General features: G+C 47.3%; 1 protein-coding gene across 1 annotated transcript; it reads right to left on the minus strand.

The window, feature by feature from the left end:
- Positions 1-8,700: 8,700 nt before the first annotated feature.
- On the minus strand, positions 8,701-10,265 carry LOC117833827 (strigolactones hydrolase CXE15). Its single transcript, XM_034713428.2, has one exon. The coding sequence runs from the start codon at positions 10,026-10,028 to the stop codon at positions 8,898-8,900; it is 1,131 nt and encodes a 376-aa protein (XP_034569319.1). The 5' UTR covers positions 10,029-10,265; the 3' UTR covers positions 8,701-8,897.
- Between the last annotated feature and the right edge of the window lie 3,792 nt (positions 10,266-14,057).

Below are 14,057 nucleotides of genomic sequence, written 5' to 3' on the forward strand. Positions count from 1 at the left end.
AGCAAGGATAATATACTACTCATGCATATAATAACCAAGTATAACACTATAAGAAGGAATCATGTATATGAACTTACTTTACTCAAAGGAAGCCAACATCCGTAGAGGTACAAGCTAGGAGAAGAGTGCCGACACCCCGGCACTCCTCCCAAACTACCCCTCACTCTCTCCCTATTCTAAGCACAAGCTAGGCAAGGCTTTGCCTTTGGAGTGGAACTCTACTTCTCTCTTGGATGGTGTTTCTCCAAGTGGTGGTGTATCCTCAAGTGAGGGCCCCCTCTACTATTTATATAGTGGAGGTGCCTTGGGAGAGTGGAGATGCTCCAACCATCTCCAAGGATTATTCTTCCTCCAACCTCTCTCCTTGTGCTACCTAGCAGGATCTAAGGCTTTGAGGCGGTAACTCCCGGCGAAACGGTCATAATTGCATTAAGGAAGTCACCAAGAGTCACCACGTTAAAGATGGGGGCGAGGGGTGCCACCACTGGTTCAGCCAAACCCCGAGCACCGCCTCTCGCACCGCCTTTTGTCTGGGACATTTCTTGGTGGGCCCTCGAGTCGGTGCAAGGTGCATACGTCAAAACAAGGCGGTTTACCCCCTAATGTGGGCCCATGGATCCGTGTGCTCTTCCCTAATTGACTAGAGTTGTGTTTCTTTGCCTCTTGGGTGTGTTTCCTCCTCCTTACTAAGGATAAGTTACCTGCATACAAATATTCACCAACACTTGTGGAAATGGTTAGTAATAAACCCCTATCACTAGGTTGATGTTCATCTTTCCGGTATAGCTTATGAGCATTTTCACAAGTAAAAACACGATTGAAAACATTTTCACTAAGCATGGATAAATAATTCTCTTGGCAATCACATCATGTTGTTTTTCTTGTTGCCCATTATTTTTCACACCTTGACAAGTGACTCTCCAAACATTTAGGCCCTTTGCTTGAAGAGATGCTTCAATGAGAACTCTCTAACATTGGTAACCCGTGCCATCGAAACGTGTAGCTAAACCTATGTTATCCATCCTTCCCCTATCGAGCTAACTCACTAGGAGGTGAAGCCTAACCATTTTCAATGAGCTGGTTTCACAATTTGCCAATGGAATTGGAGATTCTTTGTGAAAGATGTGAGCCCTGGCTGTGATACCACTTGTAAGGAATTGGTGCTTGTAGCCTAAGAAGGGGATGGCGTGAATTAGACAATCTAAAACCTTAACCTATGGCTTCCACTAAAAAATCATAAAACATAAACTAGATCAAGCTATCAAGATGTGCAAACTATGGTTGATCTAGTGTGAAAGCCTTATCCCAAAACAAGTTTTGCAACCTACAACAAATCGTAGCAAGATACTACACTAAAAAAGTAAAGGCACCCAAGTTGCAAGAATGAATTGCAGAAACGTAAGAGGTGGGGATGATGGGAAGCAAACTCTTGACATGAGGATTCATCCTGTGGTATCGGTAGGCACTAAGCAACCACTAGTTCACGTTGTTGAAGCACCCATATAGAGTATTACTTTCCGATCACCAAGTCTCTTCCGGGACACCCTTTGGCTTGCCACAAAGGCTTGGCCACTAAGGCTCACGCCAAGTTCCCTGATCACCTTGATGTCGTCTCCACTAAGGAGCTTCTCCACGAAGGGAGGTGTCTCCACATCCCCTGCACACGGTCGTCGATGCCGCTCCACACCAAGATGAAGGGTCGAAGACTTGCTGGCGAGCCACCAAGGCACCAACACACCTTGTACAACTTGTGGTTCACTCTTTGAACTGATCACAAGGCAGCAACACCTTGCACTCTCTCTTCTCCAGGCCTATCCTAGCACTAATCTCACTCTCCTAAACTTGTGCTAAGCCTTTGATGAATCGCTTATGCACTTTTGTTGGCTTGAATGTGTTTTTGATGAGTCTTCATCTCCAATGGATTCCTGCACACTTTAGCAACTCCAAATGGGCGAGTGGAGGGGGTATAAATACCCCAAGGCATCAAAGAGCCATTGCTCCAATGGCTAGTTAAAGTGTACCATGGGATGTTCTGATGGTATTAATTTGAGTAGCATCGAAATATCCGGTGCTACTAGCCATTGCCTCCCTGCGCCCAGATTCCTCACCAACTCAATCACCGACCCATTCACTGATTGATACGGTGGTTGCTCTGATGGTCCACCGTAACGGTGCCTTTGGTTGCCGCCCAAAAACGTCTCTGGAAGATTACAAAATAAATATGCTTGCTCCGACGCTTGTCTTCTCTGAGTTTGGAACATCCGATGCTTCTCATTTGCTTCGTTTCTTCCACACCGACTCATCCGATGCTTGGTCAAGGGCACCATCGGATCGATTGGTGCTTACAGCTGCTGTGTATTACTGACAGAAAATTGCTCCGACGCTCACAAATTCTAGGGCATCGGAACGTCCGATGGTTGGAATTGGTTTCCTCGTGTACTGTAGGCACCGTCTGATTCGATGGCCTCCTCCACACCGAATGAGTTGGTGCAAAGGCTCGGTGCGGCTTTTCTTCGTTTTTCTTTGTTTCTTTGCTTGTTTTTCATTGCAGTTCCTTCCTTAGGACCTAAAACACCTTTAAGATACATTCTAGCACATAGATTAGTTCTAATAATCGTGTTATCACATAATCACCAAAATCACAAACTAATGTCTTAATGAGGCCATGTTCGCTACACAAAGCCTATCCAAATGATAATAAGATGATGTGCTAAAGTTGCAATTTGGCTCCCGTCATTGTTATACTTCTTCAGCTTGCCCTAGTAAGCAAACTGTGCTACGTCAATAGAGGTGTACATCTAATAAATATATCTGTTTCCAACATCAACAGTTTTATTTTACATTAGTCTTCCACCCAATGTTCCCAAAGTTGTGTCTCTGTGCTTATTCACAAATATTTCTTGAATAGCAATGTCCAATTTCATTCCCAATTTTCTCAAGACATGTTAAGATCGAGGTTTGTAACCCTATAGTTACTATTAAGTACACGCACTACGCTATGGACTATGTAATATACTTTTGAGGGTCATGGGTTTTACTAGTTATTACTTGCCTGCATGTGATAGAACACAAAGCATGAAGGGTTAAGTGACGTACGAATGGTAGAAAAAAGAGCCTTAGACTCGGTTGGGAACCTCATATATCTCGGTTTTTCCAACCGAAACTAATTAATCGGGACTAAAGGACCCGGGACTAAAGACCTTCCTTTAGTCCTAGTTGGTGATACCAACCGGGACTAAAAGGTTTTGCGCCAAAAAAATATTCTAAATTCCCAAGAGGCCCCCCACATGCGCACGTTGCAAGTCACAAGTCACACGAAATATGCGCGTGTGCGGTGCATGGGATTCGAACGCACGACCTCAAGCCTCACGTGTAGCTTCCTTACCATCTCACCTATACAGCACATTTAATTAAGTAGGGGATACAATCCTTTTATAGTAACTCGTGGGGGACTCTTTAGTCCCGGTTGGCGTTACCAACCCGGATCGGGTTGGTAACACCAACCAGTACTAAAGGTGTCTCTGCGGACTATAAAATTTAGACCTAGGACTAAAGCATCTTTAATCCCGGGTTAAAAAATAACCGAGATTTTTGTTGAGGATGGAAGGTTGTTTTTCTACTAGTGTACCGTACACAACAAGTTAACTAATTATTGCGCGTGAAGCATGAATAAAGCCCTGTTGGTTTCAGATTATAATCCACCTAATTTATATATGTTGGATTATGGGTTATGGGTACTATAGTAAAAGATCACTTTGGGACCACATGTAATCTGAAATAAGCTACTCAAGGCTAGCTTATTTTTGATTATTTGTGGTCCCCTAGTGGTTACCCTTGGACTATAATCCAGCTTATATAATTTAGGAGGGAGACAAATAGACCTTAGGTATAAGTGAAGGGTTGTTGCAGCATCTTGCTACTTGCTAGATAATTAATTACAGTCAATGTTCATTGCGCTAAGAAAATGTGTAAACAACAATACCACGATATAAGAAACATCTGCTGTCAAGTTAAATTACTGTTAGAAAAACAATTCGATCTCATCAAACCAGTAATATGCTTTGTGATCCAACTTCCCAGATCGTGCAAGTGAGCAAGTCTTCCCTACCGATAAGAACAGTACCCCAATGCGATATTGTTTTCAATGGTGGTAGCCTATAAACAAACAATGGTATGTGTTTCTTGTTGTACTTGCATTGTATGTTGGCGGGTTGACTTTGGGATACGGACTTTATCTTATCTGTAATGGCATTACATTTCAATTATTCTGAGTAAGATCAAAAGCAGAACCTACTACATAGGAAAAAAAGCAGGAAAGATATTTTGGCATGGCGTCATGGTTCCTTACATGTGATGCACGTAGATAGTACATAACCTTGCTGCATAGCCTAGAGTTCGAACACAAAATTGAATTCAAAGGAAGAAGTTAAAAAACGGCCTGTCTATTACATAATCGAGTGAAATAAGGTACCTCAAAACACACATTGCATTGTTGTACCATCAGATTGAATAAATGTAACGAGCCTTGTTCATCTTCTATCTAAGGTTGTTTTTCTTTCTTTGACTTTCATTTCAACTAGGATGCAAGTTATAAATATTTTAGGTTATTAGGTCGACCAAAAAAGTTGATAAAATAAACTAGAATCTCATTCTATGTAAATAATTTGGAAGGAAAAATAAACTAGAGTGGCATAACATCGTAATTAAGAACCTAACCCAAAAGACACTATTGCTTACGTACTTGCATCCCTAATTTCAACCCCCATTTGGATTCCTCTGCCCGGCTCAATATATCTTCTGGTGGAAAGATTTCATGGCGAGTGCCTGAGGCACTCGGCAAAGGCCGAAAAACTCTCGGCAAAGAGTTCGCCGAGTGTAACACTTGGCGAACGGCACTCGGCGAACTTTCCTACGGCAAACGTGGAGTTGCCGAGTGTCGAACATCGAGCACTCGGCAAATGATTTGCCGAGTGTCAAAAAGCACTCGGCAAATATTTTCGGAAAAAAAAACCAGACCACCGGCCGTCGGCCGCCGGCCACGCCGCGGCCGCCCGCCGCCGCTCGCCCGCCGCCGCCGCTCGCCCGCCGCCGCTCGCCCGCCGCCGCTCGCCCGCCGCCGCCGCTCGCCCGCTGCCGCCCGCCCGCCGCCGCTCGCCCGCCGCCGCCCGCCGCCGCCGCCCGCCCGCCGCCGCCCGCCCGCCGCCCGCCCGCTGCCGCTCGCTCGCTGCCGCCCGCCGCTGCCGCCCACCCGCCGCCGCCCGCCCGCCGCCCCGCGCTAGATCCGGAGGGTAGAGATGTGGGGGCCGTCGGATCCGCGCTGGAGGGGAAGAAGGGGGCGCGGATCCGGCCGGAGGGGAGGTAGCCGGGGAAGAAGGGGGCGGCGGTGGGGCCGGGGGCCGGGCGTCGGGCGGCGGTGAGGACGGGGACTGGGCGCTGGGCGCCGGGCGGCGGGGTTGGGGGCGCCGGGCGGCGGCCGGCGGGCGGCGGGGCGGGGGGCGCCGAGCGGCGGGGCGGGGGGTGTCGGGAGCCGGGGCCTGGGGCGGGGGGAGAGAGAAAGATGTGAGGAGGAGATAAGGCCGGGATAAGGCTTGCGGCCGGGATAAGGCTTGCGGCCGGGTGGGAAAAAAGAACATTCGCCGAGTGTCCTAGGGTGACACTCGGTGAACGGTTGTTTGCCGAGTGTCTAACCTAGGACACTCGGCAAAGATATTTAAAAAAAAATTTAAAAAATATCTAACCGTTTTAAAAAATTGTCAAAAATTTACATGAAATAATATATATTCTCTATTGACTGTACAAAAAGTTTTGTAGTCAAATCAAAACTCGACCGTCATTTTGACTCCAAATCTTATGCAATCCTTCTCAACGTTACTATTCTTCTTCTGAAATGCTTCGGTTTGTAAACATCGTACGTGACGAAATGTGCAAAACATTCTCAATTTTTTTCCACAGCCTCCACCTATGATATCATCACATCATGACAAATCTCATGATTTTCAGACTTTCCTTGTTTTTTTATAATTTAAAAATACCACTGTCACACGTTCGTGGTCGTGTTTCCTGAACAAGATGTTCGAAATTTCTTGTCATTTCATAGGTCAGGTCTCAAATTGGGCCGAATAACATGAACATCATTTTTCTACTCATTTTGTTCCATAATTTGAATCACTTGCAGTTCAAATTTGACTTATACCAAAAATTTCCTTGAAATGCAATTAAGTAAATAAATATAGCAAATAAATCCAAAAATATACCAAATTTTAACATGGAGTACCACATGTTGTATGTGAGGAGTAGAAAAGATTTCATGGTGAAAAGAGGAAAAAAAATTATTTTTTTGCCGAGTGTCAAAAAAAACACTAGGCAAACCCCCCTCTTTGCCGAGTGTTTTTTTTGACACTCGGCAAAGAGGGGGCTTTGCCGAGTGTTTTTTATTTGACACTCGGCAAAGCCCCGATTTGCCGAGTGTATTTTTTTTGCCGAGTGTTTTTGGCTTGGCACTCGGCAAAGAGCTTGTTTGCCGAGTGCTCGCAAAAAAACACTCGGCAAAAAAATACACTCGGCAATTTTTAGCTTTCCCGTAGTGAATTCGCGCCCCTGCCAGCAGTGTCACTGCCGCTATGCCAGCCGCTACAGCAGGGTTGGCCTGAAGCCATCTTCCCCTTCAAACTCGCCTCCACGGACCGGTTTGTTTCCGACGACGTTTCTTCTAAGCCGGCCACCATCTTCGGTGAAAGCTATGTCCCTAATCAAGTTTGCAAAATAGTCATTGGAAGTATTCTATATGTGAACTGGGGAATTGACGCTGCGCCCAGATTAAAACTTTGGATACACTACCGGACACAGTCAAATTGCCGAGTGCCAGGGGCACTCGGCGAATGGCAGAATACCCTCGGCGAACCGTTTGCCGAGTGTAACACTCGGCAAACGGCACACGGCGAATATCGAGTCGGCAAACACTAGTTCGCCGAGTGTTTTGTGTCGGGCACTCGGCAAAGACTTTGCCGAGTGCCCAGAAAACACTCGGCGAACAATTATTGAAAAAATAAAAAAAAAACATGTTCCAAACCATCCGCCGCCGCCACCTGCTCCTGCTCCGCCGCCGCCGCCGCCGCCACCACCATCCACACCGCCGCCAGCCACCGCCACTGCTTCCCGCCGCCACGCCATGAAGCAGATCCGGTGGAGGGGCGTCGGGCGGCGGCGGATCCGGGGCCGGGGGCGTCGGGCGGCGGCGGATCCGGGGCCGGGGGCGGCGGGCGGCGGCGGATCCGGGGCCGGGGGCGGCGGGCGGCGGCGGATCCGGGGCCGGGGCCGCCGGGCGGCGGCGGATCCGGGGGCGGTGGGGCCGGGGGCGCCGGTCGGCGGGGGGCTCCGGGGGGCGGCGGATCCGGTGGCGGCGGGGCCGGAGGAGAGGAGAGGGGAGGGGGCCCGCCGGATCCGGCCTCGAGGCGGCGGCAGGAGGCATCCGGCCTCGAGGCGCGTGCGGCGGCGGCGGCGGCGGCAGGAGGCGTGCGGTGGCGGCGGTGGCGGCGGCGGTGGCGGCGGCGGCGGCAGGAGGCGTGCGGCGGGTCGTGGGAGAGTGGGGGGACGGTGGGCGTGCGGCGGGTCGTGGGAGAGTGGGCGTGCGGCAGGAGAGTGAGGGGAGGGGGCCGGGCCGGCCGGGGGGGGGGGGGGCGGGGCTTTTAATTTCTTGTGGGCCGTCTGTTTGCCGAGTGTCCTACGTGGACACTCGGTAAACGGTTGATTTGCCGAGTGTCCACCATAGGACACTCGGCAAATGTTTTTTGAAAAAAATTTAAAAAATATCCAACAGTTTCAAAAAAATACCAAATTTTCACACGAACCAATATAGGTTCTCTACTGACTATACAAAAAGTTTTGTAGTCAAACCGGACTCGACCGTCACTTCGACTCTAAATTTTATCGAATCCTTCTCAAAGTTACTATTCTTCTTCTGAGATGCTTCGGTTTGTAATTATCGTACATCATGAAATGTGCAAAACCTTCTCAATTTTTTTCCACAGCCTCCACGTATTATATCATCACATCATGGCAAATCTCATAATTTTCAGACTTTGATTGTTTTTTTTACAATTTAAAAATACTACTGCCACACGTTCATGGTCGTGTTTCCTGAACAAGATGTTCGAAATTTCTTTTCATTTCATGGGTCAGGTCTCAAATTGGTCCAAATAACATGAATATCATTTTTCTACTCATTTTATTCCATAATTTGAATCACTTGCAGTTCAAATTTGACTTATACCAAAAATTCCCTTGAAATGCAATTAATTAAATAAATATAGCAAATAAATTCAAAAATATACCAAATTTTAACATGGAGTACCACATGTTGTATGTGGGGAGTAGAAAAAATTTCATGGTGAAAAGAGAAAAAAAATTATTTTTTTGCCGAGTGTAAAAAAAAACACTAGGCAAAGCCCCCTCTTTGCCGAGTGTTTTTTTTGACACTCGGCAAAGCCCCCTCTTTGCCGAGTGTTTTTTCTGACACTCGGCAAAGAGGGGGCTTTGCCGAGTGTTTTTTATTTGACACTCGGCAAAGCCCCGATTTGCCGAGTGTTTTTTATTTGCCGAGTGTTTTTGGCTTGGCACTCGGCAAAGAGCTTGTTTGCCGAGTGTCCGAAAAAAAACACTCGGCAAAAAAAAAACACTCGGCAAATTTAAGGTTTCCCGTAGTGATAGCACATAGCAGCGTAGATGTAATTGCTTAGAAATGATCATACAGTAGAACAATGACGAGTAACAACTCAACAATTATGCCGATCTAATGAAGCTGCAAAGCACAAGACCGTCAACACAAACATTGACGTGTAGACAGAAATGCGATGAACAAACTGGAATGATGATCCGAACACGAGTGCCAATCGAACGGATCAGTGCTGGTCGATGAAGCACTTGATGGTATGAACGAGCTCCTTCGTCCTATTCGCCGTGAGCTGGTCGGTCTTCACGGCGAAGAAGTTGAGGTAGAAGACGTGCGCGACGTCCCCTCGACTGACCACCGTCGTCACCTTCTTCCCCGCGTGCTCCATGGCCTTCCCGTAATCCACCTGCGGATCATGGAGCAAGTCCTTCTCCGCAGCCATCAGCAGCAACGGCGGCATCCGTACATGCGCCACGGCCTTCGTCGCCAACTCCGGCGACGTGTAGGGGCTGTCCCTGTTGACGCCCATGGGCAACCCAAGCGCGAGGAGCTTCTCGATCATCTCCGGCGCCAGGAACATGCTCGGTGGGTTCTCGAGTTCCGACCGGCTCTTCTGTTCCCTGGCGAAGCCCGGGTGGAGCAGCACGCCGCCGGCGAGCCTCACCGGGTGGAGAACTCCCGGCTTGTCCTCGCCGGCGCGGGCTGCCACGAGGTGCACGAGGTTACCGCCGGAGCTGTCGCCGATGAGGAAAACACGGGAGAAGTCAGCGGTACGACGGAAATGTCTGACAAGGGCGGAGTGTGCAGCGCCGTAGACGTTCCGGCTGCGCGCGACGTCACGGAACCAGAGGAGCGCGGCGTGGCCGGCGTCGATGGCGGCGGGGAGGCGGTGCTCGGGCGCGAGGGGGAGGTAGACGGAGACGATGCCGGCGACGTCGAGCTCGGCGGCGAGCGGGGCGTAGAAGTTGTGGTAGATCGCCCACGAGGGCCGGGTGACGCAGAAGCCGCCGCCGTGGAGGTGGAGGAGGACAGGGCGGCGCCGACGGTGCGGCGCCTTGGCAGCTGCGGCCGCCGGGAGGTAGAGGCGGGCGTCGATGCCGCGGTCGGTGGTAATGTCGTGGACGGTCACGCCGCCGCGAGGGTTCTTGTAGGGTGGGACGATGGCGGTGAAAGCCTCGGCTCCCGGCGGGGTCAGCCGCTCGACGGTGCCGTCGGAGTAGATCCGGAGCCAGCCGGTGACCTCGTCGACCACCGTCCTGTTAGGGCTGGTCTGCGCCGTGGCCAGTTCAGCCGTTGCCAATACAAGGGAAGCGAGGAGGACGAAGGAGTACCAGCTTCGTTCGAATCCCATTTCCGCCATTGGTGGAAGTAGAATGCAAAGTTGGTGAGAGTTTGCCGGGGCCAATTGGTGCTTTTAATGGGCTGCCATGCAGCTGGAGCCTGGAGATAACTGTGTATTGACTTCGGAGGAGATCGACGACGCCATTGTATATGATTATAGGATACCGTGATGAAGTTCAAGTGGCACTATCAAGCTTAGTATATTGGTTGTGTCCAGTCCAGTACTCTGTGTTTATGTTTAATCAGCCAAATTGGAGCGTACAGCTTGGCACGTAATGTCAACTTTTGAGGAAGGAATAGGTGCAGAGGTTAATCGTCTAAAGTTTTCATATTAAAGTGAGAACGAATTACTAATTACCAGTATATAGTCTCGATGTCGAACAGGAGTCTATACGATACGCTACTTTCATTTAAAATTGGAATTTGGGCTGTGCTATTTATGAATCACCGGAAGCGTGATATTTGCACAACCCAAAGCACGGAATGGCAAGATAAATTTTGGACAGTGCAGGCACCGCACGGCACGTATCATGCCGTGTAACTTAAAATCTAGGCACGAAATAGCACGAGGCACGAGAGGCACAGCACGGCCTTAGTCCCACATCTACCTTTATCAATATTTCTATGGAAATATATGTTGGAAATATGCATTTAATTCTACTAGAAATAAACATGAGGCATATTACGTAACTCAGTGCTACTTTCTATGTAACTCAATTCTAGTTGCAGACAGTTTGACCGTAACAAACTCATATAAACGGTGTATAAAAACAACACATAGAAGGCATATGTAACCAAAACTTCTAAGCACGTAACCTTCCTGCACATGATGGCAAACCGCAACAGATCCAATCTATGGACTTACATATCAAGCGCTTAGCCCTCGTGTAGACTCGGATGCAGGGTTACATGGTGCATTGCAGATCGTTGATGAAGGCAAGCGCTGCCCAGAAACCTTATTGCCGCCCCTCATGCAAGCTTCCTGACGGCAACGGCTCGAAGATACCGCTCACCCTTCTCCTCGTGCACGCCAAGAAGAAGAGCTAGCGAGATCCAACAGCTCAGTACCATAGCACACTTCACTAGATGAAAAAGAAAGAAGAGAAGGAATTCGTGGGTCTCTCTCGTATGTGTTCCTGGATGTCTCCAGAACTCCTTATAGAGAAGACGATAGCCCTCTGCTGATCGTTTCTGCTATAAAATCGGCCCACTAATTGGCAGTAGTAACCACCCTGTTAATTGACTATGTGCTTATCACCTCTAATGACCGTTGTCAAAAGATTACAAGCAACCGGCAAAAATGTTACATCAACTTGGCTTGGCTGCTTGCAAGTCATATGTCACGCGGTTGGTTACATGAAAAGGAATGCAAATGCATGCGCGCGTGCATTGTGTAACCCAAGCCCCATTGTCTCCTTCCATGACGCATTCAGAGAATTGAGAGAGCTCTACTATTTAAGTTGGCTTACATCAACTCAAACAAGCAGTATGGGACTATTGAATGCCACTGCACTCTTACTTTGAGATTGCATTAAATGGCCTCTCCATGTGCCATTTTCCAACAATATATATATAGCACATTACTATATGCCAAATTTGATTTTTGCTGGCACAGGGAATTCAGCATGCTAGCGGGCGTGATTAGCACCCGCTAGTAAAAAGCTTCCTTGGGCCGGCAGGGGAGCACCCGCCAGCACAGAAGCCACTGTGCTGGCGGGCGACCCAAGCACCCGCCAGCATAGATGCACCCATTTGTGCTGGCGATTGGCTTATGTCGCCCGCCAGCAAAGGAGCCTCTGTTCTGGCAGGCGACCTAAGCACTGGCCAGCACAGATGCACCCCATCTGTGCTGCCAATTGGCTTATGTCACCCGTTAGCATAGACCTCGCCAAGATAAGACCGTGGACATCTTCTTCCCCAGCCAGCCTTCCGTTTGGAGCTTGCTCAAGAAGAGCTCGGGAAAAGCTCCAAATACACCGAATCTAAGGGGGAAGGTTTTGCTCTTGATTTCTTTGGAGGAGGTGGCTATATAAGGTGAGTTTGTGCCATTCCAACCTTCTTTTTCAACTTCTATCCGTAATTTCTAGCTTCATTTGGTTGTCATCTAGATTTAGATCTAGACCTAGAAGAGAGAGGAGGGAAGAGAGAGAAAATAACTAGAGATGGATTATTTTTGTAAATAAAATTCTATGGTCATATTATAACCATTGCAATGCTATGTTTGCCATTTTAATGTAATATAGAATTGAATTTGATTATATTTTTCCTACTTATTAATTATTACATCCATAGTTTTAATTGATGAAGTTGATTGAATTAATATATAATTGAGTTTGATTTTTTTCCTTCTTCTTATTAATTATTACATCCATGGTTAATTGAGTTTCATTTAGGGTAATATAGAATTGGTTTTTATTATATTTCTTCCTACTTCTTAGTTACCACATCCATAGTTTTAATTAATGAAGTTGATTGAATTAATATGTAATTGAGTTTGATTTGTTTTCCTTCTTCTTATTAATTATTATATCCATGGTTTAATTGAGTTTCATTTAGGGTAATATAGAATTATTTTTTATTATATTTCTTCTTACTTATTAGTTACTACATCCATAATTTAATTTAGTTTATAGAATTGCGAACCATAGCTCATTAAATTAGTTAATATAACATAGAATTGTTGCCATAGGTCGTTAAAGTTGGATCATAGAGCATGGATGTATGGCATACAGAGACATTCACATACTTTCATGTTAGAGGTATCAAAGTTTGTGGAGGCTGCGAAGAAGCATGCTCGCATTTGCAAGACAAAGTAAATACGTTGTCCGTGTTTTGACTATAGCAACAATATTGCATGGGAGGATACTAATGTCATCATGAGGCATTTGATAAAGCAAGGTTTTGTGGATGGATATACCATTTGGTCCCACCATGGTGAGGTAGGAGGTATTTTCAACAACATAGATATCGATACCGGCTGTGATGAAGTGGGTGGTGATGATGCAAACGAAAATGATCATATTATGATAGATGATAATTATGACCGTGGAGATCAAAATGGTGATCAAATAGATGCGCATGTGGAACCACAGGTGGACGAGGGATGTGATGTTGATATGGAGGACATGTTGCGCCACATTGAAGCAGAAGTGTTGCTAGGGAGTGCTAAAGGGTTAGAGAATTTCGAGGTACTCAAGAAGGCAAAAAATGACTGTATGTATGTGAGATGTGGGAAGGAGTGCATAGTGTTGCGTTTCACCCTTCATCTTCTGATCCTGAATGCTAAATTTGGCTAGTCAGACAATAGTTTCAACGATCTTCTTACTCTGCTAGGCAATTTGCTCTCCAAGCCTAGCTATGTGCCAAAAAACACATATGAAGCAAAGAAGATTAACAATCCATTGAAGATGTGTGTGCAAAGAATACACGCGTGCAAGAACCACTGCATATTGTACTACGGTGAGTATGCGGCATTGCAAAAGTGTGCCAATTGTGATGCTAGCCATTACAAAAGTAATACCGATTTCTGTGAGGATCATGCTAGATCCTCCATCGGAAATAAGAGGAAGAAGGTTGCAAAGGACAGTTCTGGTGCTCAAGTGGAGGACGAGTCCTGTATAGGTACTAAAACGACAACTCCGCGCAGAGTCCCTGCCTTGGTGATGTGGTACTTGCCGATGGTGGACCACCTGAAGCGTTTGTTCTAAAACCCAAAGACCGCTGAAATTATGACTTGACATGCTGATCACCCAATAAAGGATGTCGGAAAGTTTCGACATCCTTCTTATGCTCGGCTGTGGAGGACCTTCGATGCCAATGATCCAGAGTTTTCAGATGAAAAAAAGGAATGTATGGTTCGCGTTGAGTACAAACGGCATGAATCTGTTTGGTGAAAGAAGTAGCACGCACAGCACATGGCCAGTGCTGATGACCATATGCAACCTTACCCTATGGCTATATCACAAGAGAAAATTCCTTTTGCTAACCATTCTCATACAAGGCCCGAAACAACCTGGCATTGACACAGATGTTTTCCTTAAGCCATTGG

Source organism: Setaria viridis, chromosome 8 (genome assembly GCF_005286985.2).
Source record: "Setaria viridis chromosome 8, Setaria_viridis_v4.0, whole genome shotgun sequence".
Lineage (NCBI taxonomy): Eukaryota > Viridiplantae > Streptophyta > Magnoliopsida > Poales > Poaceae > Setaria > Setaria viridis.